The sequence below is a fragment of the Leptonychotes weddellii genome, chromosome 1, assembly GCF_054177405.1.
Source record: "Leptonychotes weddellii isolate Sample4059 chromosome 1, ASM5417740v2, whole genome shotgun sequence".
In the NCBI taxonomy this organism is placed as follows: Eukaryota; Metazoa; Chordata; class Mammalia; order Carnivora; family Phocidae; genus Leptonychotes; species Leptonychotes weddellii.
Genome location: NC_138369.1, coordinates 125,218,011 through 125,244,462, shown reverse-complemented (window position 1 = coordinate 125,244,462; position 26,452 = coordinate 125,218,011). Strand labels below are relative to the sequence as shown.

Below are 26,452 nucleotides of genomic sequence, written 5' to 3'. Positions count from 1 at the left end.
CTCCAGAGTCCACATCTCCAGACTAGTGTCTTAGGTGCACCCATGAGATTGTTTTCCTGTTTAGTTTCTGGCCTGATTCTCTTTGGTAGAGCATATCTTTCCTTGACAATCAGAACAACCATAGGCCAGGATGGATTGCTCAAAATCCAGGGACAAGAAAGAAAGGCATACCTTCTTCTTGGAGCTTTAAATGTAACTTCTCATGCCTAGATCTCTTTTTTTTTTATTTATTTATTTGAGAGAGAGAATGAGATAGAGAGAGCACATGAGAGGAGGGAGGGTCAGAGGGAGAAGCAGACTCCCCGCCGAGCAGGGAGCCCGATGCGGGACTCGATCCCGGGACTCCAGGATCATGACCTGAGCCGAAGGCAGTCGCTTAACCAACTGAGCCACCCAGGCGCCCATGCCTAGATCTCTTTTATCTGATCCCTGAAACTATGATTTTCTACTCGCTTTAGAGAGTAACCCTTCCCCTCAGGAGAGTGGCATGGGTTTACCCTAGGATTTTATCAAGGTAGCATTATCAGAAAATAGTAGTTCAGTGTCTGTGCTCGATGTACAAAGGGTATAAGGGGAACACATTCCCAGATTAAGACTGGGTGTTTTCTACTATAGTTATCTGACATTTGTTTCTTTTCTTTTATAGCTACTACTTAAATGATGCTATCAGGGACTCAAGGTGATACTACTATTAATAAAGATATGCCTAAGGTTTTCTTTAAGGTAAAATTTGAGACTACTCTTACTTATCCTGAATGTTTATTACTTTCAAGTTAAAAGTAATTCAGTACACATTTGACTGCTCTAGTCAAAGTACTAGATCCTTACAAGAACAGAAAATGTAAGTCATGATTCTTTCTCCCAAATTCTATTTCTAATTTTATAAATTGATCGTACTTAGAATGCTTTTTAATAATGAAGTCCAGTTATTTTAGCATGAAGTTGACATTCTTTCCCTGACTTTTGTCCTCAGCAGATAATAAATGCTTCTGGTTACTTATCTTTTAAAGGCCAGCCCCATGGCTATTTCCTTGTCTTGTCCACTTTTAGAGACGAGAGGAAGAACTGTCAAATGAGGAGGAAGGAATGGAATCTCTTCTCCCTTGCTGTGTTCTTAGCATATTCAACCAGCAAGAGACAATTTCCTAGCTTACTTTTAAAGAAGTCTCTTCTTATGGTCTCTAGCTGATTACCATATTTATATATTATCTAGAATAGGCTGATGACTTCATGAGCTCTCTTCTAGCTAACACTGTAAGTTTAAATACTAGTATCCTATTCCAAACACTACAAAGATACTATTACTCCTTCTTGTTTTAAATACTGTGTTTGTTTGTTTGTTTGTTTTTAGAGAGGGAGAGAGAGAATCTTAAGCAGGCTCCATAGCAGTGCAGAGCCTGATGCAGGGCTCAATCTCATGACCCTGAGATCATGACCTGAGCCAACATCAAGAATCGGATGCTTAACCAACTGAGCCACCCAGGCACCCCTTGTTTTAAATATTGTTTAAAAAATCATCTTTATACAATAATCTTATCCCTTTCTTGGTAGCTGAACACTGAAATGCATATCTATCTATCTATCTATCTATCATCTACCTATCTTTTTTTTTTAATTTATTTATTTGAGAGAGAGAATGAGAGAGAGAGAGAGAGAGAGCATGAGAGGGGGGAGGGTCAGAGGGAGAAGCAGACTCCCTGCCGAGCAGGGAGCCCAATGCGGGACTCGATCCTGGGACTCCAGGATCATGACCTGAGTTGAAGGCAGTCGCCCAACCAACTGAGCCACCCAGGTGCCCTCTACCTATCTACCTATCAATTTATCTATGTATTCTGGCTTATATTTCATAAGCACACAGTCATCTACACCAATGTCGCCTTGATTTCATGTTGCATATGCTGGATTAGTGGGCAGAATTAGGCACAGGGGATTATAGTTTTACGTGAAAACTATTTTAAGTAAATGAGAATTTTACTAAATGTTTTCATTTACTACTCTGGAATTCTTGAACATTTTCTGTTTGCCTCCCCAGTATTCTAAAAGCAAACTTTCTAAATATTTTTTACTTCTGTTTTGAGCAATTTGCTTATCCTAAAATGTGAATTTAGAGATTTTTAGATGAAAGGTGCTGTATTTTGGGGTGCCTGGGTGGCTCAGTTGGTTAAAGCATCTGCCTTCGGCTCAGGTAATGATTTCAGGTTCCTGGGATTGAGCCCCATTTCAGGGTCCTGGGATTGAGCCCCATGTCATGTCCAGCTCCCTGCCCAGCGGGGAGTCTGCTTCTCCCCCTCCTTTTGCCCCTCCCCCCAGTTGTGCTCTCTCACACATACATGCTCTCTCAAATAAATAAATTAATAAATAAATAAAATTTTAAAAAGGAAAGGTGCTGTATTTCATCCGTCCATCTACTCATCGACTCATCCATTTACTCACTCATTTATTCATTCACTCATTCATACTTTTCTTTGTTTTAAAATTAGTGCTTTTTTCCCCCAATATATTATTTTAATTAATCTGGGTTTTACATAGTAGTCATTTTACAGGCAAATAAACCTAGGCTCAGGAAAAATTTACTCTTTATGCAAGAACAAATTATTTACTCTAAATTATATACTCTTTCTGCTTTACATTTTATTTTTAGAGAATTCTAAAAATTTAGGACCAGAAATGACCTTGCTGGTCAACTTGTCCAAACTCCCATTTGATCCCCTGATAGTTTTCCCTAACCAGTATGTATATTTCAGTTATTTCCAATAGAACCATACTCAATATCAAATACCTATGAGTACAGGATCAGTGGGATCTTTCATTAATTGTTATTTTCATAGCACCCAGTGTTTAGTGCACACAGTGGACAAAAATATGAATTTGTTACAATTTTAATAGTACAGTTTGAGTGTCAGTCATGTGCTGGGTGCTGTAAGAGACTGCTATTTCAACAAGATCCAGTCCCTGAAAATTTGGGATCTAAAATTAGAAATGAGAGCAACTAGGAATTGTCCATGGAGAAAGCAGCTCAGTAAAGATGGCTGACAGCATGGATGTTAGGATTGTCAAGCCATTTTAAGGTCATTTTGATCATATTTTGAGAGTTTAAAAATTGACTACTTATTTTATCTGATGTCTATAGTCTGTCTTTTCCTTATTATATTCCTTCTCTTCTGTGAAAGTAAGTGTATATGTGTGTATGTATGTGTGTGAGACACACACAGAGAGAGAGAGAGATTGAAAAAGAGAGGGATTGAGAGAAAGAGATCAGAACTAAGACTATAGACCTAAATATGTGGGATGGGGCTGCTCAGGGCAGAAACCTAGGTACTGTGTCCCCTCTCAGGCTATCAGATTTTAACAGATGGATTGAATTTAGACAGATAACTTTAAAGGGTTTTGATAAAGCAAAATGATCAACTTGGAGATATGGAAGCTACCCCTGAGTTACCTGAGTTTGTTTTTTGATATAAGAATAAATGTTTCATTTTTAACTTAAAATGGATAGATGGATGGATTATTTCATTGATTAATTTATTCAAGAATTTATTGAGCACCTGTTATATACTAAATGCTATTTCAGGCACTGGAGGTAGGAAAATAAGCAAGATAGACAATCTCCCTGTCCTTATGGGTTTTTTATTCTCATGGGGATCTTCCAGCTACATTTCCCTTCTAGAAGGAAGAGGTATCACTAGATCAGTGACAGTGGAAATTAGAAAGGGGCTAAAATGATGGTGAGTCAGTGGAGACAGGCTTTCTAACATCTCTAGTCCAGCTGGGAAGGAAAATAACCAAGTGCCAACTATGAGGTTCAAGCCAAACTAATGTCTACTTTTTAGGAACAGAAATGGAAGAAATGTAAATGTATCGTCTCATAAATTTTTCTAATTCCTGTTTTGATTTAGTTTCCCTATAGTTTTCTTATGAAGCTCAACTTGAATTACTGAACAAAAGAGGAGGCCAAAACTCTCAGAACCAAAGGGTATCCTCTCATGGCCAAGGGTGGGAATGCCGCCCCCTTAACTCTGGGGCCCAGAGAGAAGTACAAGCTGCAGAAGAAGACTTGGGACACTTGGGTCCCTTCCCTTCCAATACCGAGTGATCTCTTCAAGGTCATTTACCAGATGTGAAGCCCTGCTAGCGAGTACTAGAGGTTAGTGGATAAAAGGCAATTTAACATTCCCATTTTTTCTCTGTGATCTTAGTTAGGATATGAGAGACCTTGAGATCAGAAGGCCTGGATTAAACTCCTAGATCTTCACTCATCTGTTGTGTGACCTTGGTGGATGTCATCTCTTATTGGAGTCTTAGTTTGTCTGTAAAATTGGGTTATTATTGTTCCCTTAACTTTCCTCTCAAGGTTGTTAGGAGTCTCATTGAGCTAATACATGGGAGGATTATTTCTAAGCAGTAAAAGACTATGTAATTGCAAGTGACATTTGCTTTCTTATTTTATCAGTTTTATTACATGATTATAATTGTGCATGGTATCATGTTTTTATTGACATACAGTGTAACACAGAGGATTAAAGGGAAGCTCTGGAAATAGATTCCGTGGGTTACATTTGAACTCTACCAATTCTTAACTGGGTGACCTTGATTAAGCAATGGAACCTCTTTGTGCCCCAGTTTCTTCACTTATAAAATGAGGATAATAACAGAACCTACCTCATAGTGTTGTTACAAGGATTCAGTGTGTCCGTAATTGCAGTGCACTTAGAACTGCAGGTTGCTTAGCATTGGCTCACATTTGTTGTATCTTATATTTCTTATCAAAACAGACATTCTTTGAAACATTGATAATTTCTCTACTTGGGTAATAAGGATACCACCCCTGATCTGTGTCACAAAGAAGAATTAAATCTATTGTCTTTCCTATTTTGAGAAATGACTAAAACCAGACAAACATATAACGTATAACAATTCAGTTGTTGAACTCTTAGATAAAGAACCACAAATAAATTTGTTGTGTAAAGGAATTCACAAATTATTAGAAAGTAATTGTTTATATTGCTTTTGCCAACCTATTTTCACCAAAAATCTGGCAAAGAAAAGCAAAAGCAAATGGAAGTACCGCTGCTGCATGGGATAAAATTCATGGAGAAAAGTTCTTCTGCCTGTCAAGCTTGCTGTGTCAGAGCCCAGTGAGCTCATATTCACCAAGCTTTGAGTCAGGGGCCTGATCTCAGAGCAGAATGATGTCTATGAGCAGAGCTACACTCCTTTGTGTTCCTAACAGGGAAGGACATTGACAATATTCCACTAATGAACATTTTGTTTGCCATTACAATGTCAAGGTTAATCATTCATTTGAAGTAGATTCAGCCTTCATTAAATACCTCAGGTCCAGGAGTGAATGATGATGTGTATGAATCACAAGGTATGTTTTCCTGTTTTGGGATGTCTGGGTTTTATAGCAGGGACTTGATTTAAATGGATATTTTAATAACAGCATGCTCATTCTAATAGTTTACATTATTATCACATCTTCTTTGAGCCTTGCAGCAGCCCAGTTCAATAGGTACTGCTAGTGTCATGATCACTGACCTGTCTTGCGAATGTGGCTTAGGCAGATTAAATAACTTGTCCAGTAGCATACAGCTAGTGGGTGATTAAGAGTCAAATAAGATCATAATGGCATGTCCTGTAAGCTCGTTGAGGGCAGGAAGAATGTAGAGGGTGTATCAAGTTCCCCTTGGTAACCGAACCAGAGCCTTGGAGGTACTCTGTGCTCAATTTAAGGTTTCAAGTGAATGACTACAGTGGTCCTGAGAGTTTGACGTGGGAGTTAGAAGGCTTGGTATGTGAATAAGGGAAAGACTATTTAACATTCTGTGTGTTTTTTTCCTTTTAACATATGGGCATGATGAAGACTGTTCATGTTTTATTTGCTTGAGTGGAGGTCAGAAATATAAATGCAACTCCATAATTATCCTTTCAATGTGTATCTGGCAACTTTCTCCAAAGTAGTTAAAACTGCTTCCACCCATGATGTCTTCAGAACTGTAAAGGAAAAATTTCAAGTTGTTCAAAAAAGATGGTGGGGCACCTGGGTGGCTCAGTCAGTTGGGTGTCTGCCTTTGACTCAGGTCATGATCCCGGGGTCCTGGGATGGAGCCCTGCATCGGGGGCTCCTTGCTCTGTGGGAAGCCTGTTTCTCCCTCTCCCACTTCCCCTGTTTGTGTTCCCTCTCTCGCTGTGTCTCTCTCTCTCAAACAAATAAAATCTTAAAAAAAGAAAGATGGCATAAAAATCAAGGTATTGTTATCTCTGAGATATTGCCCTTAAAAAAACCAGGTTGTTTTACCTAAATCATCAGTAGGCTGATTTAATCTCATTCCTGACGCCCAAATGCAAGGATGCTGAAATGTCCTTGTAACTGTGGAGAAGATTTCTGACATTTAGTGGCCTGGTAGGAAAGTTATGAATTTCTGGATATCAAAAAGCTAACTTAAACATTGCTTCAGAACTAAACAGCTGTGTGCATGGATCCTAGATAACTTCTCAAAGGTCTCGAGACTTACATCTTCCTCTCATTGGGGAAACGGAGTCAATAAAGTAAAGGATGCTGAGGATGACTTACAGGGCTAAGTAGCTAAACAAGCCCTCTGACAACAGCTGCAGGAGTGTAAGAAGATGAGTAGTCTCTGTTGTCTAATCGAATTGGAAACACCGTTCTTTTAATAGAGATCTAAAGACAAGAATAGTGTCACTCTCAGAAAGCTCCCATTTGTTGTTTTGATTTTGTTCCTTAAATGCCTGACTTGATGCTGGCATGTCAAGACAGAGAGGAGAACTTCAAACAAGTGTTGTCTGCATTTTCATCTCCTGCCCCATCTACCCTCTTCCATCCTGTGCCACTACATTGGTTACCTTCTGCATCAAAACATCTTCATTTCCCATAAACCTACAGAAAAACCCAACACACTCAAAGATTAGAGAACACACATCCTCTTCCCAGGCTTTTCTTTTGGGATGGTGGTGGGAACACCAGGACTGCAATTCTATGGAAGTGCTAGATTTGGAGAGTCTGAGTTGATTTCTTCTTCTAGTATTACCTACATTGTGTGTGTATGTGTGTGTGTGTGTGTGTGTGTGTATGAATAAAACTCTCAAGCTTTGACACATGAAAAACTTGTTAAAAACTCAAATTCCTGGCCTCTTCTCAGAGACTTCTGCTTCATGTTCTGAGAAACCATCAGGAATCTGCATTTAAAAAAAGCATCTCAGAAGAGTATCATGCATTTTCTTTAAAAAAATAAACAGTCATCATCTCTTTCACTCGTTTGGCATTTTCCAGTTTTCAAAATGCTTGCACATTCATATTTAGTTCTGCGAGGTAGATGGGAATGATTATTCCCATTTTGAGGAGAAGAAACCCCAAGTTTAGCAATGATTTCCTCAGGGCCTCACTACACACCCCTCGCTTTCCCATCTCCCTGTATTCCTCACCTTAGCTGACCTTTTCTTTTAGGGTGTTGAACTGTAGGAGGCCAGGAGCCCCCAAAGCCAGCCAGTACTATCTGTGTCTGCCTTCCTCAAGAATGAGACAAGTCTTCTGGTAGCCAAGGAAGGAAATTGATTTGATTGATGAAATGTGAACATTTCCCTAATTGACAGTGTTACCAATTGATTTTAAGTAATTCCTCTAGCCCTATTGGGATGCATTTTCGAAAATGTATTCAGCTTCACTTTTGGAGAAGAGGTGTGTGTGTGTGTGTGTGTGTGTGTGCGCGCGTGTGCATGTGTGTGTGTGTGTCTTTTTCACCTCTCTTGTTCTGTATGGTTAGAATTCCAAGTCCAGTGTCCTTATTCAGTCACATTGAACTGCTGCAGGGGATTGTGTTCTGTGTGGACAGTTGGGATTCCCCCCTCTCCGGGTGCCTTGCTGATTCTGTCCTCCTCCTAGCTGTTGGCCTCATAAACCCCCATCTGCCTGTGTATGTCCAGCAGCACCATGAAATATCCAGGCCCCCAGACACTGTAGGTTGTTTGACACAGTGCTCAGAGGCCCTCAATCATCAGTCCTTCTCATTACCTAAGTGAATTTCTGCTAGGTTTGTGCCCACATCTAGAGAGTTCCTGTGACCTCTCTTCGGGGTCCCCTATCCATTTTCAGTAGCTTCCGGGCCTGCGTGTTCCTTGCCCTCTATTAGGATGTTTTGAACATATTCGTGTTTCTGTTGGAAATCATCCATTTAATCTTCTGGAACTACCTTTGATGCTTAGTGGAGAGACTGAAGGGTCAGGATTAGGGCTATCTGAAGATTATAAGTGTAACTAATAGCCACATCCACACCTTAGCACAAATGGAAGGTGATTACTCCTTTACGCTTCCAAAATCTTTCATGCTGCATTTCAACTTGGGTGACAATATCTTCTCTGCTGAGTTTCCTGTAACATCTATCTGTCATCACAAGCATCCTGGAGACCTGACTGCACTCCAGAGCTGGTTGTTGACTGCCCTTGGCCACAGTCACTCTCTCACCCCTCCTGCATTCTCCTCCTTGTGCAGGGTGCTCATTTGATCCCTCATTTTAAGGATAGAACCTGCTTTGCAGCTTTTTGGATAGAACCAAGAAAACTGGGTTTCAAGGATGCAGAAGCACTTCATCCTGTTACAAAATGAGCTGAAGGTGGGGCTCAACATGAGGGCCCAAAAGGCCATTGTTACTTTCTCTAGCGTCCACTGTCTACCTTCCTAAACAGAGAATTCTGTGCGCTCCAGCTTGTGGGAGAGAGGGCGGACTGTTTTTCCTCAGCTCCTCCTCTCCTAACCCCTTTGTGCACTCAGGGTCCTTTAATCGGCCGGTGGTTGTGTTTTCTCTTGGGGGAGCGATGGGACAAAACAGACCCGAGCTGCAGTTCCTTCACTCTGCCTCTGAGAATTTCTCATCCAAACCTCAAACACGTAGGATTGCGTAGAGAGGAGAAAAGGGGAGAGACAGAAGACAGAGAAGGGGGAGAGGGGTGGCGGGAGGGAGGGAGGGAGAAGAGAGTCTGGGAGCAGCGGGTGCCTGGGAGGGGAGGAGGACCCGAGCGCGCCGCGCTTCCCTGCGCTCCGGGAGCCCGAGCCCCGGCCCGGCCCCACCTGGGAGCTCTCAAGCCCTTGGGGGGGTGGGCGAGCAGTGCCAGAGGTACTCCGGCGGCCGCCAGCTATTCATTCGTCCCACCCTCCGTCTCCGCGGCTGTGGTCCCCGCCTAGAGTTTCCTGCAGAGCTAGCGCTCCAGCGGAGCAAGCCGGCTGGGCGGCGACGGCGGCGGCGCCCGGGAGCCAGTGAGGCTCCGCGCGCCCAGAACCTCTGCCCATGAATGGAACTCCGCCCTGAGCGCCCCCTCCGGGGCCTGGGGAGGCGGCGGCGCGGCGGCTGGGGGCTCCCCGCTACCCCGCGGCTCTGAGCGGCCACCCGCGCAGCAAGTTGGGCGAGTTGGCGGCAGCCCGCACCTGCTCCCTGGCCCCGACCCTAGAGTCTGCGTCCGGCTCCGGGGGCACGCTCGATAGCCTCCAGCCGTCGCCCCGGACGGCCTAGGGGCCCCGCCTGCGCTCCCGGCGCCAGACCATGGTGGGCAGCTCCAGCTCGGAGCCGCAGCCGCCTCAAGCCGACGTCGCCCGCAGCCAGCCCCCGCCCCGCCCGAGCCTACGCGCGGGGGTTCGCAGCGCGCCGGTCACTTCCTTCCTCGGCCGGGATGGGCTGCGCGGGAGCGAGTGATCGGCCTCGCGTCCGGCGGGTAATCCCCATCTGATCTGCTGCCTGGGAGCTGCGGACTGCCGGGCCGCGCGAGCCTGGGGGGCCCGGGCACCGCGGCGATGACCTGATCCCGAGCCCGCCAGGGCGCCCCCTCCTTCCCTCTTCCCTCGCTCCCTCTGAGCCTGTGCGGAGACCGGCTCGGTGCGGCGGCCCCGGACGGACCATGGAGGGGAGCTCCAGTTAAGGCGTGTGGGCGCCGAGCTGGAGAGGACACCTTCGGCATCGCTGCCTTTTGAGGGGGCTTATTTAAACTACTGAGTCATTCCAGATTTAGGATTCCCTAAATAATCACCAACTGTGCCCGTCTTGTGCCAGAAAGCGAGCAGAAAGAGCAAGAGCGCCGGTTCTTGGGACCCCGCGCATCCCCGGCGCTCGCCTCTCTCGGATTTCTCCCCGAGGGGTGCTTGGCCCTCGAGGATCTCCCTCCCTCCTTCCCTGTCCCTCCTTCCCTCCCCCTCCCTCTCCTCCCGCTCTCTTCGCAGCTCTGCTGGCAGGGAGTCGCGCGCACCGCAGCTGGAAACAGCTGCCCCCGCCCCGCGCCCCTACCCCGGCTCGGGCTCACCGCTCCCACTTCGCGCCTCTCGGAATTCCAGAACTCCGGCGGCCGGCCCCTGGAGAACCGCAACCGGCGCGATGCATTCCGTAGACCTCACCCAGCCGGGACGGACCTCCTAATCTCCAGAACTGCGGGCCGCAGGGAGTTAAATTGCTGCCTTCCTCTCCTTCTCTCTGGCGGTTGGTGGCTTGTTTTCTAAAGGAACGTTTTATTCACTTTTTAGTATTTTCTACCGGGGGCACGCTACCCGCCTCGGTCCAGACTCTGCTTTGTAAACGGGTTTTATATGTATGTATGTGTAGATACACTTTGGACACCTTACAACGCTTGCGCCTCTCCAACGGGGGCACAGCTTGTTGTTTTGGACATCCTTCTTACCCTTCCACTTGCTACTCTGAACGCAGTGTGACCAAACTCCCCACTGCCCCTCGGACGCAGATCGCCTTGGAGTGCAAGTTTGGGGTGCAAGAATCTAGTTAACTGGAAGGCCTGGGACCGCCCCGCCCCCGCTGCCAGCGATTGGGGAAGTTTACATCTGGATTTTCACACATTTTGTCGCCACTGCCCAGACTCTGACTAACCTTGTGGGCGTCGGGTTTTCGGTACTGCAGCCTCCTCAAATATTAGCACTGCCTCCCCGCGCCTGCCCTGTCCCTCCAGGCCGCCGAGGTCCTGCCCTCGCCCCAGTGGAGCGCGATCCCGAGGGCGCAGTGGAGCCCGGGGCCTGGGGCCCGCGCTGAGCAGCTATGGCTGCGGCGATAGCCAGCTCCTTGATCCGGCAGAAGCGACAGGCGAGGGAGTCCAACAGCGACCGGGTGTCGGCCTCCAAGCGCCGCTCCAGCCCCAGCAAAGACGGGCGCTCCCTGTGCGAAAGGCACGTCCTCGGGGTATTCAGCAAAGTGCGCTTCTGCAGCGGCCGCAAGAGGCCAGTGAGGCGGAGACCAGGTCAGTAGAAGCCCAGGCGGTGGGCTCCCCAGAGCTGACACCCCTCTCCTCTTTTGCAAAGCACCTGGGGGCACCCACCGAAGGGAACCAGGATCCCCCTGGTGCCATTCTGGTCCCCGTTCTCCCCTAATTTCCAGATGTCTCTCTTTCAATCACCCTCTGTCAGTTAATAGCTTCTTGTCCCATATTCAGGAAAACACTTTGTATCTCGATGAAACCACGGTTTGACTAGGATGGGAGCTACATATATAGATGCTCCGAGTCCCATAAAGCCTGTAGAATCCTTGAGGCATCAACCATCTCATTCACAGTCTCTCTCTCTGTTTCTCATCCATCCATCTATCCTTCCAGGGCTTATACTGCCTGCTGAGGACCCAAATATAAAAAACCTTCTTCCCTGTATCTCCCATAACAGTTAGCATAGTTCTGGACACAGACACTTAGTAGACACTAGATGAGCTTAATTTTTTTCTTTTTCTAACTCTTCTTCCAGCAACACATGATACGGCATCTTTTCAGACATTCCAGTGGGTTCTCACCTCCCCACTTTTCCGCATGCCCCTTCTCTTCCTTTTACACAGACTTCTTTTTCCTATTGTCTTTCTCCAGTATTCTGGTTTCTCAGGGTTCTGCTCATTAACATTTCTGCCCTATTGCTCGCATCCTTTGCACACTCACTTTCTTTTGGGACATTAAGGAAACACCATAGTATCTGCAGTTTGGCCTAAGGGAGGGTGGAAAAAGAAAAAAAAAAAGCCCAAAACTTTAGACTTATCAGAGATTTTCTTGGTAAGGTCTTTCTGAAGTTGATTCTCTTCTTTGTTCCTAAACTCACATGGTTGGTCTTGGATGTGATCTTTATTTACAAAGGGAAAGTGGATATCTTGAGTTCCAGGGTACTTATTCCCAGCTCAAATCAGACCAGCTTGAGAGAATGAAAGCGGAATTGCCCAGATTTGTCCTTCCACCAGACTTTGTTGATCCTCAGGGTGTGGCCTGCCTGGTCATTTGCAATCTGCAGATACTCTCCTCTTGGTGTGGTCAACTGAAAGGAAATATGGCCTAGAAAGAAGGCTTGCTCTGTGATCAGTTGACTGGTTTAGGTTAGCATCTTTGCAATTCTGACTGTAATGTTCTTCTGGGTTCCAGAAATGAAACATGGGCTAGGGTCATTGGGGTGAGGAAAGCATTTGGAAAGTGTGGACCAGTGAAGCTCAGAATTAGTTTAGAAATTTAGGATTAAGTCTTATGAAGAAACCACCTCATTTTCATTTTTCCCATGGGTTTTCATGACATGATTCACTTCACAGTGGACTCCTCTTATTCTGGGATGTTGATCAAATAGTAAATTTCAGGAGTAAACAAAGAGATCATGATTCCAAGGTGAGACCTACTAAAATCTCTTTTGGTTTACATACAATTAATATAGGCTATTAATTTCATAAAGTGAAGCTTTCTATGAAAACTAGGGTTCTATATTTATAGAGTATATAATTCATATTAGGGGAAAATAAAATCCTTTGTATTGTTGTACAGGGATAATTTGGGGGTCATCTTCTCTGAGGGCTTATGTGGTCTACAAGGAACTTCAAGGCTCTGAATTAAATGTAACTCTTATATTTCAGCCTTTGAAGTATGTTCTTGTACTCCAGTTGGGATAATTAAGTGATGCTTGTGAATAGATCCTACCCAGCCTCCTCAGTTCTGAACAAGGCAGTAAAAATGATAGGTGGGTGATATTTGTGAATGGATGAGCTGAACTCACCTGATCCTTGTGGAAGTTGATCTGGAGGTGAACAATTTGCATGGCTTAATTTCACATGGGGGAAATTGCTTCCTGTGGTCCTTTCCTTAGCATCTCATTAGAAAATAGAATTTGAGGGAATTGCTGAATTTATTGTTTTCTTCAGTGTTTATTTAATCTGCTCCTCTTTTTCTTTTACTTAGTGTACATCTTGGCAGAGAAGATCCTGGCTGGTGACTTCTTTTATTTAGCTAAAGTCTCACAATAATAATCTGGCTGAGAGATCACAAGCCCTGTTAAGACATGCCCAGTGCAAGGCCAACATGCATGTATCTGTACACCATGGTCTTCAGTTTGGTCTGAAGCTTAGCTTAGAAGAATGGGAGTGTGGGGTGCGGAAAAAGATTTAGAAAGATGTTAGCGTGCTATTATCACTACTAACAAAGCCAAATAATTAGTCTGTTGATTTGCTGTCAGCAACCATGATTCACATAGCATGGGATGAGCCTATTTATAGAGAGATAGCACCTTCCACATCTCAATTCCAGAGAGGATTCTTTAACTGGATTGGGAGGAAGTTGCTAAACACCAAAAAGAAAAGCTATTTGAGGGAAACTGTTTTATAAGCATTTGATGTTACTTTCACTTAATTGTTGAATTATTCTTGAAATCACTTGCCCAAAAGTCATACCCTTATGAACTATACACTGAGTCACAAATGGTAAGAAAGTGTGAAATGGAATAACTTGTCCTGATAAAGAATTTCCACTCTGAAATTCTGTCATTGAGACACACGTTCCATTGACCAGACTTGCCAAGGGAATGAAGCTGAGACAGTGAAACTAAATGAAACATTGGATGGGAAAGGCCACAGCTGTTTTTCTGATTTCACGGCTAACATATTGAGTGTCTCTCAATTTCTTGTCTTAGTTCACCAAGTTCTGATATGTATAAGGTTGAAACTTTATAAACACAGAGGGAGTACGGAAATTACATGGTAAAGGTTTCAGATTTTAAAATCATGATATTGCACAATTAAAAAATGAGAGGTGACAGTGCAGGACCTCACATCATGCAATTCCAGTGTCATGGTGCATGTCAGATGCTTTAATAATGCTATCCCAGGAGCACAGTGTGATGGCTTATCCTGGGATTGTGTAGCAAACTCCTTACTTAGATGCGAAAACCTAGAATCAGGGCAAGTTGGTGGTTTATAGAAGGTTGTGTAGCTAGACTGGGGCACAATTGGGACTAGAACTAGATTCAGTTGATTTATCTTGCCTGTGCCCTTCACAACACAACACTGGGAAAAGTAGTATAAGAAAACTGGGTGCCCTCTATTAAAGGATGGAAGTAATTTTGTAGATCTTGCATTTATTTTACCATTAGGGATTGCTGCTGCTGCTGCTGCTGCTGCTGTTGTTGTTGTTATTATTATTATTATTTTTTAAGTAGAACAGGAATAGTGCAGAGTATAGGAGGTAACTGGTAGAAGGTGGTATAAGCTAAGTCGGGCAATTAGGGTTCCAAAATGACCATCCTATAGCTAGCATGCATTATAGCAAGAAAGCAGGAATAGTTAGTCCCTTAGGCACTGCATGGATTGTAGCTCTTTGGAAATGAGATGTTGGAGACCTTGACCTGGAAAGTTGGCTGAAGTCATCAAACCATAAAAAAGCCTTTAGAACATTTCTGTTTGTGTACCTTGTGATAAAGAAGGGAGCGTTATTGTGTTATAATTTGAGTCATTATTCATGTGTGGAATACCTGTATGGGCCAGGCCTGCTAAAAATTGTGCTAACATGTTGACACCACTTTATTTGCTGCATCTAGGTTACTAGTATATCCATGTGAATTACATAGCTCATTCATTTCCAACATTGGTTCTACTTTTGAATAGAAACACCTGTACAAATTGTTCACTCCAAAGCATTTCTATTTTGACTCAAAAGTTACTGCAGGTAATGAATAGCATCCACAATCAAGAAAAGGAAAAGAGTTTGTCGACTCTCGGAATGTTGGAGAGGCCGTGAACCTTGGAGGTCATCCTGTATCACTCTTTCATTTTTCAAATGAGAGCACTCTGGGAAGCACAGAGTAATGAGATAAGCCTAAATCTATGTATTTTATGTGATTTTTAATTTTTTATTATTTTTATATATCATTTAATTCCTTCCCTTAAACCAAAGCATTAAAAAAAAATCAGCAATCAGGAAAAATTCCTAGCCTAAAAAACATTAGATATTTTTCATGACTTAAGTATTTGGTTTTCTAGGCCCCTTCCTTTTAAAAATGATGTAGTCTATTTACATTGAGTGGGTAAAATAAATCAAATAAGTGATTATATCTTTTACTAAATTTTGTTGCTTTTCATTTGTCTTATTTTTCTGAGTCCTTATTTCTACTGTTATAAAACTTGTGGTTATTCAAAATATTTCAGTATCCTTCCAACTTCTTTTGGTAGATGTATAGAATTTACCAACACACTCATTCAACATTTTACTGTCAAACACATCCTTTTACTTAGATGAAGGAAACATTACAGAAAATAGAAACTTCAACAAGAAAACTGATGAAGAAGGGGAAATAATGCTTAATCATGGGATCTGTGGAACATAAATTAGATTTTTACAAATTGAAATACTTCTGGTCAATATATAGATCAAGAGTAGTTTCATATGACAGGTGATACTTTACATTTATAGCAAGTACTTTTTTTTTTTTACATTTTTTAAATTTTATTATGTCATGTTAATCACCATACATCATTAGTTTTTGGTGTAGTGTTCCATGATTCATTGTCTGTGTATAACACCCAGTGCTCCATGCAGAACGTGCCCTCTTTAATACCCATCACCAGGTTAACCCATCCCCCACCCCCTCCCCTCTAGAAACCTCAGTTTCTCGGAGTCCATCTATTGTATTTTCTTTTTTAAAAGTCTGACTCATGTCTCAACTACAAAATCAGCCTAATTAAATGATATTGGCTTGATGTCTGTTAAAAAAAATAAACAAACAAACAAGCTTTTCTCTTCAGAAACCCACCCTAGGATTTAAACTGATATTTTGTGTGTGTGTGTGTGTGTGTGTGTGTGTATGTGTCTGTGTGTGTTTTAATCCTATTTTCTCTACAGCAAAGCATTCTCATCAACAAATTAAGTTTCCATTGTAAAAACATTTTAAAATAGCAGTTACTGTGATCTCTTGATTTCTTTCATCCCACAGAGATCTCATCAAGCTATAACTCAGAATTAAGTCTTTAAAGTTTTAATGAAACTGATATTCTTGAACAGAATTAGAAAAACAATTTGCAGGAAATGTGGCAGTCTCTGTATTTGGAATATTTTGGAAGATCTTTAGAAACTAAAGCTTTGGCTCATAAAAGTATATGTAGGGGGCACCTGGGTGGCTCAGATGGTTAAGCGTCTGCCTTCGGCTCAGGTCATGATCCCAGGGTCCTGGGATCGAGTCCCACATCGGGCTCCCTGCTCCTTGGGAGCCTGCTTCTCCCTCTGCCTCTCTCTCTCTGTCTCTCATGAATAAATAAATAAAATCTTTAAAAAAAAAAAAAGTATATGTAGGAAAAAGTACTCGCCTTCCTAGTATAGCACCACATTGCTTCTGTTCTTGGTGAGAGCATATTTATGCATAGATAATACAGTGTGGATTTGGTTTGGGGAATTTGTTAATAGTGGTTATGGTTACTTTTTTCTCTTCTCTTCCTTGAGTGCTTCATCAAAATGTGTTTGCTATTGGCTTTTCCTCCTAGAATTATTATAGATTTTATGAGGACTCTCAAAGACAGCCTCATTAGACAGAGGGGACCCAGTTAATTTACTACATTTTGGATTCTATTTGATGGCCTACCCATCAAATTATAGAGTTTTACCTGTTGTGTAAAGAAAGATCCACCATATCATAAGGGCTCTCAAGCTAACACCACCTTCTAAGCGTCTATAAAAAGGAGGAGCCTTAGATACAAAATGTCTGTAAATGAATCATATATAATAACTTCTAATAATAGCAATTAACTTGACTATATGACTTAAGGATTTACAGAGTTTCTTCATAGCTTTTACCCCTTTTGTTCTTTTTAGCAATCCACTGATATGGTTAGCCCCATCTTTGTAATAAGAAAACTACTCTTCAAAGTGGCAGGGAGACTTGTCCAGGTTCCTGGAGTCAGGAAGCGGCTAAGCTGTCACATGATCCCCACTCTGCACACTGCAGGTCATCTGTCTTTATCTTTACTACCTTGTGCTAAGAAGGCTGACTGTGAATAACTCAATTTGACTTGAATCTGGGAAACTCTTTTTGGGTAAATCAGAGAAAGAGTTCAAGGAAATGTGGGGTGTGATGACAGGTTTGCTTTGCTTTGTGTGTGACCTAGAGCCCCCAGGGAGGATCTCTAGCAAGGAGACTTGAAGTAGAAAGACTGGTGGCTGGGTTATTATGTGCTGGTCCCAGGATCCTGGCTGAGCTGTACCTTTCTGCATGCCAGGAGCCTCAGAGATGTTAACGGGTGTGACTTGGGGCACCCAAGCCCTCACTGGGAGACTTGGGTCCAGAGGGGCAGGCTTTCTTGACTTTCAGCATAAACAATTGCTTCAGATATTTATGAATGTAGAGAGGTTAATACCAAGGTCAGGAGAGCCCTGTAGGATTTAGTCTGCCTGTCCTGTCTTTTCTCGTTTTGTCTTTTCATGTCTTTTTAGTTACTTGTTTAAGTAATGTTATAGTAGAGTGATTAAGTACATGGACTTTGGTGTGGGATCTGAATTCAAATTCTGGATATTCTGGATATATTATTTGTAAGAACTTTAGGCAACTTTCTTAATATCTTTGAACCTCTGTTTGCTGACTTGTAAAATGAAGATATTATCTCTAGCATTTGGTTAAGAAACATTTCTCCGAGGAAGAGTCATTTAAGCTGAGTTCTGAAGGATAAGGCGGCAAAGAGGGATGGAAGAATGTTCAATGCAGAAGAGAAGAACTTTCTCGTGAAGATTGGGGTGAGAGAGAATTGAGTGTAGATTGAATAATGAGAACAAGGGGTACAAGTAATGTTGGAAAACCTAGCAAGGGCTGAGTTGTGAGGGATTTTTTTATTTTAATCTAGGATCCGTAAGAGTCAGAAATAGGGGCTGATATAATGTGACTTGCATAGTTAAGCAGACACTCTGGCTTTGGAGAGAACAGATCACGGGAGAGCCAGAGTGGGAGCTAAGGAATCATAAGGAGGTTAGGGCATAAGTTTGGACCAACAGTTCTCCAAGTGTGGTGCAGAGGCCCTGGGAGCTCCTTGAAAACCTTTCAGTGGGTCCACATGGTCAAAATTATTTTCATAATAACATTTCCTAATACTGATTATTTACTTTTTTCATTCTGTCACAAGTGTCCAGTGGAGTTTTCCAGAGATTATGTAATATATCCACAGTCATCTGGAAAGGCTATTAAAATTTTCCTCCCTTTTCAACCATGTATCTGGGTGAGGCCAGGTTATCTTTATATACTTCAACCACAACAACATATTGCAAGAGATTAAATGCAGAAGCACTTTAAGGAATCCAGGTGATTTCATTAAGCCAGGCATTTAAAAGATTTGCAAGCCTTACAAACTACTTTTTCAGTTTTTTTAAATTTTGGATATTATAGTTATGTTTTATTTAGACATACTATATTATTAATATTTAATGGGCTTATTGTTGTTTTTAATAAATAAATATTTGAAACATGTTGTTGTAAGTTCTAAACATGGTAAGCATTAAATGATATAAAGCACATAAACAGAAGATTTTGAGGGTACTCAGTAATTTTTAGGAGTGTAAAAGGTCCTGAGCCCAACAAGATTGAGAACCACTGGTCTAGGCTATAGATTATGTTGACTTGAAACCTTCTGGCCGTTGAGGTGGTTATGACAAGAGGAGTGGGAGGTGGGATGAGCAAAACCTGATAATAGGTAGATCTGAATCAAGAGCAAATAAGGTGCCTGGATGATTCCTGGCTGAACACTTCAGTAGTGAGTGGTACCTTTGCTGAGGTGGAGGGGAGCTAGGGGAGAAGCAGAGTTGATATGCATTAAATAATACTATTCCCAAACTACAAAGCACTATAGAATGCGAAGGTGAAGATTTGAGTCATGTTATCATTTATTGTTTAATAGTTTTACACTATGATGAAGATCCTGATTACCCATCTGTATAAGGCTATCTACTTTATTCTCGAATTCTCAAGGAAACGTTTTATTAGAGTACTCAAACTCCACTATTGATCTAGAACTACTACCTTGCAAGGGTAATCCTATAAGCAAATACATTTTAGACAGAGAAAAATATGCAAGAGAGTAGAAAGCCTTAGTAATTTTTCTAGTCTTTTAAAATTGAAACAAAATGTTTGGTAGCTAGTGGGCCTTCAAAGACATTTAACCTGGTTTAGTCCTGAATATGTCCTGAATATGGTCTGCATATGTGTGGCACGTAGATGGATTTCACATGTGCGTTTAAGCCAAGTTCATTGGTCTTTACATAATCAAGTGAGTCTGAAAAGACAAACTTTGTAAAGTCTTCCTTATTTTATCTGCCCAATGTTAGTCATTTGATTAATTTGTGGTATTTATATATCTCCTGGCTCCCTGCTTCTTTTTTTTTTTTTTTTAAAGATTTTATTTATTTATTTGAGAAAGTCAGAGATAGTGACAGAGAGCATGAGTGGGGAGGAGAGGGAGAAGCAGGCTCCCCGCCGAGCAGGGCTGGCTCCCTGCTTCTAATCATACTGTTGTTAATGTCTCTTAATTGGAGTTTAAGTGATTATGGTCTTTTTAAATGACTTCTCAGGGGTCAGTAGAGAGAGCCCTTAGGCCTAAGACCAAACTTGGCTTTCTAGAGGAGAAGAATGACACGAGACAAATGGGATCTGTAGTCCAATCACAAAATGTTAGAGTTTAGAGATTACATAGGCCAGCAGTTCTTAGCATAGCTGCAAAATGAAATCACCTGTGAATTTTTAAAATGTGCTAATACTGTACACCCAGAAAATCTGACTTACTGTGTCTATCCTGGGGCCCAGATATCAGTCATCAGTTTTATTTGCTTGTTTTTAACCTCCTAGGTGATTCTGAAGTGCAGCCAGGGTTGAGAACCACCAACTGTTCCAGTCCCATCATTTCATATCTTATGGCCCGTAAACAAAAAGTCATTATTTTATTCATTAATGCCTTTAAGAACATATTCATAATCCCTAGAAACTTTGTACACTAAATTATAACGATGATCCTTTCTTTTTGCTTATTGTTGAATCTTTCAAGTGTTTAATGGCATCCAAAATCTGAGTCACATAATGTCTGTTTGTGTGCTTTTTCTTTCTGACCAGCATCTGAGTTCCTAAAGATAGGAGCTGTGCCCTGTTCTTACTCGTTCTCATTGCCTAGCATTCTGCCCATGTCACTGTAATTCCTCAGTCACTGGTGAAGAAGTGAGTAAATGATATACAGACTCAATGAATCTTACCTTTACAGCAAGCCCCAGAGGAAGAGGGGTTCTCATTAATATCTCCAGTTGTCACAAAAGGATGCTGAGGTCTAGCCAGCCTGGGTGGGGCTCCTCAGGCTCACAAGTCTAGTTAGAAGTACATAGATTGTGGTTTCAACTCAGGTTTGTTTTTCCTAGTCTGTTTTTTCCCCACTCTGCCAGTACTGGAAACAGACCCACCCTTCCTTCCTTCCTTCCTTCCTTCCTTCCTTCTTCCTTCCTTCCTTCCTTCCTTTCTTCCTTTCTTTCTTTCTTTCTTTCTTTCTTTCTTTCTTTCTTTCTTTCTTTCTTTCTTTCTTTCTTCTGTCTCTCTTTCATTCTCTTTTTTTTTACACATTTTTATTTTTAAGCAATCTGTACATTCAATGTGGGGCTCAAACTCACAACCCTGAGATCAAGAGTCACATGCTGCACCGACTGAGCCAGCCGGCAACCCTGGACCTTTTTCTTTCTTTGAAAAAACAAGGAAACTCTATGAAAAGACATCTAAGGGCCTTTTTAGCTTGCAAGGTCATGAAATAATTCCCCTCCCTGCAGGAGAAACAGTCATGACTGGGGACATGACATACTCATCTGCTCCCTGCTTTTTACTTACACAGGAATTATACAAACTATTTTCCTAGTGTACTATTTACGATGTTCTTAACTGCATCCCATAGTTTAATTACTTATAATGTGCTATCAGACATATCTTTGTCTGAGCTATTGGTCTTTATTTCTTTTGACCCCAATTTAGGCCCATTCTATTCCTTCAAGGATTGGAATTAAATCCAGTGTGCTGCAGTGTTGAAGATTTTTTTTAAACCTAAGGTCAAAAAGGGAATTGAAATGAAATATGGAAGATTCAGGAGAGAAAAACTATGAGCTTGTATAAGTTATTATAAAAAGAAAAAAATAAAAATTTTCAGAAGATATTTTTTTATTGCTACTGGTGACTTAAGTGTTTTAATTTTGAGGATTCAAAATTGACCCAGATCACCTTCACAGTGCCCTAGAATTAGATAATAATACTCAAATAATTAAGAACCAGGGACAAAAATTAAGTAAGTACCAAAGGTAGGGATCCATATTCAAATTACCTGGTTAGAATAAGTGTTAGATTCTGTTTTTAGACAAATAGCTCTACCTGAGCCATCTACATAATAAGCGTTCCATATGTGATATTCTGTTGGAGAGAAGACTTTAAAGGACAGCCACCCAGTATCATATAAAGGGGTTGGAACAGAAAGTGTTTGTCAGTGTCTGAGTAATTAATAAAATATGATGATTGGGCGCCTGGGTGGCTCAGTTGGTTAAGTGACTGCCTTCGGCTCAGGTCATGTATCCTGGAGTCCCGGCATCGAGTCCCATGTTGGGCTCCCTGCTCAGCAGGGAGTCTGCCTCTCTCTCTGAACCTCCCCCCTCTCATGCTCTCTATCTCATTCTCTCTCTCAAATAAATAAATAAAATCTTTAAAAAAAATATGATGGAAAATAAGGAGGATCTCACATTTCAAGTTTCTCACTATGGAGAGTGTTAAAACCATGTTGTCATGTTTTACTGTTTCAAGGAGGACTGTGGTGGAATTTTGCAATGAGAGTGTAGCCATGAGGTAAACGGTGAGTGGCATATGAGGTGATAATGCCCCAGAAGCCCAGAATTCTAGGAAAGGAGGTCATGTTGATAGAAACCCAGGCTTCCTTTCTAGTCCCTTCCTCATGGGGTATTCCTCTGAGAGACTGGAGATTTGTTTTCTCTTCAGAACGGTGGACAGGGCACCTGTTTGCCTCCTTGCTGAGCTGTCTCCTTGTCAGGCCCCAGGGCCATTTTCCTTTGTAGCTTTTACTCAGGAAAGTAGTCAGCAGCATCTTGGTTGGGCTACCTTCACATTTTGCAGCTGAGGAAAGCAGCACCAACAAGGAAACTCACTCTGAAATGTTGCTTTTCCTGGTTTTTCCACAAAATGTCCTTGTTTGAGGTTCCTGAGTGGCATTTTCTGGTTTACTACATGGATTCTTGAGTAGAATTCATTATGGTTCTGCTAATGGGACTACCATCTTGGTTGGGAACATGAAAATAGAGGTTCCTTGGCCTACTTCTTATTTTCACCTAAACCATAGACCTACCCACTCTCTTTCTCATGTTGAGCAAACACATTCAGTCCAAAGCTTTTTTCCATGGAGCTGATGGGTGTACCTGGAAGGGCTGGAGAACAGCGAAGTTCATGCACCTTGGTTCATTATTTGAATTCAAGAAATGCCTGAAATCCTGATAAAAAATTCTTGTTAGAATGGTACTTTGTTTAATACTTTGTCTCATGCCATTACACAACTGCATTTGAGTTGAGTATCTGTGACATCTGCCTTGGGAGGGAGGTGTCTACCTAGTGGGATATACAACTTAAAGTCTTGATAGGTTTGAATTGGAAAACATCAGAGTTCATTACAATCACCCACCTTACAGAGGAGGGAACTGAGACCCCGAAGGGGTTAGTCAGGTCATACAATTACAAAAGGCAGTGAGGACTGAAACTCAGCATAAGCTTATGCCTTACTGTCTCCCAGGCATACATTGTTACTGCTGGTAGAAAGATATGTCCACCTGTTTTTGTTTTTGTTTTTCTTTTGTCTTTTTAAATGCAATTTGAATGTGGATCGTTGCTTTTAAATATCTACAGTCAAGTTATATTGCCAGGTACCTTTATGATATCTGTTTGTCATGGTCTTGGACCTGGGATTCAGCAATATGAGGAAGACCCTGTTCTTTTCCTTTAGGGCAATATATAATTAAGATTTGTTAACTCTGGCTAGATTTGTATTCCTGTGTTCCAAGTAGTTTTGTTGTGTTCTTTTAGAAGTTTCTCCTTTAATGTCTGTATTTCAAGAAAAATAACAATAATTCCTTACTTAAAGAAATTAGCCACAGTCTGTCTTTTAAAAATGCTTGTGTGGGTTCAAAGCTTGACTGAAGGCATGCTCTTTTACTTATATAATGCCAACATGAATAAGCTGGACAATCAGGCTTCTTTCTTCATCCCTCCCTCACGCAGTGGTCTGTTCAACTCCAACGTTGCTGACATTCATGGAATAGTTGCCATATCTATCCATTCGAGTTCCTTTGTTTATAGTTGTTGTTTCTGTTTTTTCCATGAGGCATGACTTTAACCTCTACACCCATCTTTGACTTAACCCCACAGGGCCCCTCATTTATCTACCCTGGTGGAGTACTGCCTGCTATTTGAGGCCCAGCTCAACTCTCATCTCTCCTGCTAGATCTTTTCAGATCCTCCGGGGTAGAATGAATCACTGACTGCCCCAGGCTTCCTTTGGCTTGGTACCTGTATTGCTGTCTGCAGTTCAGTCTGTCTTGTCTTGTAATTACTGTATAAGTACCTGACTCTGCCCTCGGAATCTGAGTTCCTATAGGAAGAAGGCCATGTCATGTCAATGCTGTCTCCATAGTAGGTGGTCAGAAATAACTCATCAAAACAAAATGAATTCCATTGGTGACTAATGTTCTCATGGCATCAATACTAGTCAGGCTTCCGCAGAGTTTCTGCACAAATGTGAACATGCTGAGCAAGAAAAGGAATTCATATTTTAAGCTACTATCACTTTCCTTTTATTTGATGTTAAAATAAAAAAATCATCAATCCATTTTCATTTGATATATAGTATCAGATATATACTAAAAATCTCATGTCTTCCCTTTCTCTTCAACCCAAATCCTCGTTGCCACCCCTATTTCACTAAGTATATACTTTTATCCATCCCTTCATCAGCAAGGTAACTACTTATAAAGGGGGAAGTTCTATGGGAATGCTAAAAGAGGGAGCATCTTTATATTAATTTGTATCTTTGACAGAGACTGAGGGGAAGTGGGTGTTGTAGCCAATTTGGAAAAGGGCCCATTTCTATTTTGACTGGCTTTGGTTTCTTAATGATAGGTTAATGAGGAATAACCTTTGCCATTGATTTCAAATTCAGTCATGTGTGGTCCTTACATTTACAGTTGAGACCAACAAGTCATTGTAGTGTTAAATACCCTTGAGGAAACATATTCACTCTGGTTTCACTTTCTTTGGTGAAGCCCTAAGTGATGGGGGAATACAATATTGATTGGGTCTAATGGAAAAGCTTTTTTCTGTCAACTCTTTATTACCTCATTGGCTTTTCTTCTTTCCTCTTCTCTTTCTCTTAAAGCTATTAATAGCAACATTAAGTAAGTCTTCTGTGTATGCTACAATCCTTGGTATTTATTCTTTTGCTTGGTTTGAAACACAGCCTTTTACTTAAGATATGAATAAAAGAGGTTTTCAATTCAGTCTAAGATAACATAGTGCCATAGAAATAACATTGGCCTGGGAGTCTGAATCCTTTTGACCTTGGGGGGATCTTTTTTTCTTCCCTTCAGCTTAGTTTCCTCATTTTCAGAATAAAAGAGTTATATCAGATGGTTTCTGAGATCCCTTTCACCTTTGTCATTCTTGATGTATGTTTTTGGTGTTAATACTTATGGAAGACAGTTGATTAGATTCTAAGATTCTAAGATATCTGTGTGTCATATATAAGAAAATAGCTTAATGATATGCTGGATATGAAATTGTAGAAGTTTGGCATTACATTAAATGGAATAGGAAAAATGAACAAATATATTTTGTTTAACTGCTTTCTTGTATCTTTGTTCTTAGACTCATTAATTTAATTGAATACAAATTGACTACATTTTTAAATTTTCCTTGTATTATTTTAGTTTTTAGTAATTCATTAGTCATTCAAGATAGTCTATTACATAAGCTTGGACTTCAGCACTGAAGGAATTTAATAAGATAGTGGAACTATATTTTCTTCTAATGGAAAGTGCATTTACTTATTTACTAGTGCAGCTTCAAAGAGAAGATAACAATACAAAATAAACAGGAAAAGGAACTATGATATTGAGTGAAAATTAAAACATTGCTGAATAAGCTAATGTGAAACATCATATTTCACAACAATTGCAAATTAAGTAGTGGAAATGTGGTAAGGTATAGGATTCCATAGAAACTGGAATTGGAATGTCAGTAGAGAAGGAAGTTGCCTTAATTATCAAGTTTGTATATTTCCCAGACCTTGGAATACACCTTTTTGATACATTTTATACCAAAACTTCATCAATTAAGGAAGGAAGAAACCAACATTTAGTAAATATCAGGTTTAACATACTCTTAACAGACATCACATTTGTATAATGGGCAGTTGGTGAAATTTGATTGTGCTCATTAGTGGTAAAACTATAAGATGTAGAAACGAAGGGTATAATTAAAATTTTATCTAAAATGAGAGTTTAGAGTTTCTGTGAGTTTCATTTAGGTATATCACCCATATCATCTGTTCTCATAGGTATTATTGGTATTTGACCTTTTTCTTCTTTATTTTTTTTTTCATTTCTTTATCTGTGCAGTATGGTCACAATATACTTAGAGGAAATTCAGTTTTATCGTTTGAACCATTGATCATGTTACTGAACCAAAAATAAGTTGGCCTGTTCCTTCAATTTAAGGTCTAACACAAAGTCAATTTTAACCCTTCCATGAGAAGGGATCTTTTTGTTTCTAAAGGGAATGTCACAACAATCAGTAGGGTCTACCTTATAGTGCTTATCAAGTATGAGGAATCTTTAGAGAAATGATTTGGAGGACTCTTATGGGATTATTTCTCTCTATATAAAAATGAATTGAGAATGAAAGTAAGTCCTATTGAATAACTGGCTGGTTTACTGTTTGATTAGAACACAGAACTAATAAAGTCATTTCTTGAGTTTATTCTTATGTAGAACATGGTTATTAACTTATTTTATGCTAAAAGACAAAACCTAGTATAGTGCTTAACACATAGATGTCACAGATGAATGGATAAAGAAGATGTGGTGTGTACATACACACAGACACACACACACACACAATGGAATTTTTTTTTTTTTT

General features: G+C 41.1%; 1 protein-coding gene across 3 annotated transcripts in view; it reads left to right on the top strand.

Annotated features, from left to right (window-relative positions):
- FGF12 (fibroblast growth factor 12) overlaps window positions 1–26,452 on the top strand; it is a 528,919-nt gene that overhangs the window by 269,845 nt on the left and 232,622 nt on the right. Inside the window, exon 1 of one of the 3 annotated variants that reach the window (XM_081831531.1) lies at window positions 8,982–11,241. The exons of 1 other annotated variant lie outside the window; for it this stretch is intronic. In XM_081831531.1, coding sequence (XP_081687657.1) covers window positions 11,043–11,241 — 199 coding nt within the window. In that variant the 5' untranslated portion in view covers window positions 8,982–11,042. Of the gene's footprint in view, window positions 1–8,981; window positions 11,242–26,452 lie in introns of those variants that run through there. One more of the 3 variants, XM_081831512.1, reaches the window with a different exon arrangement.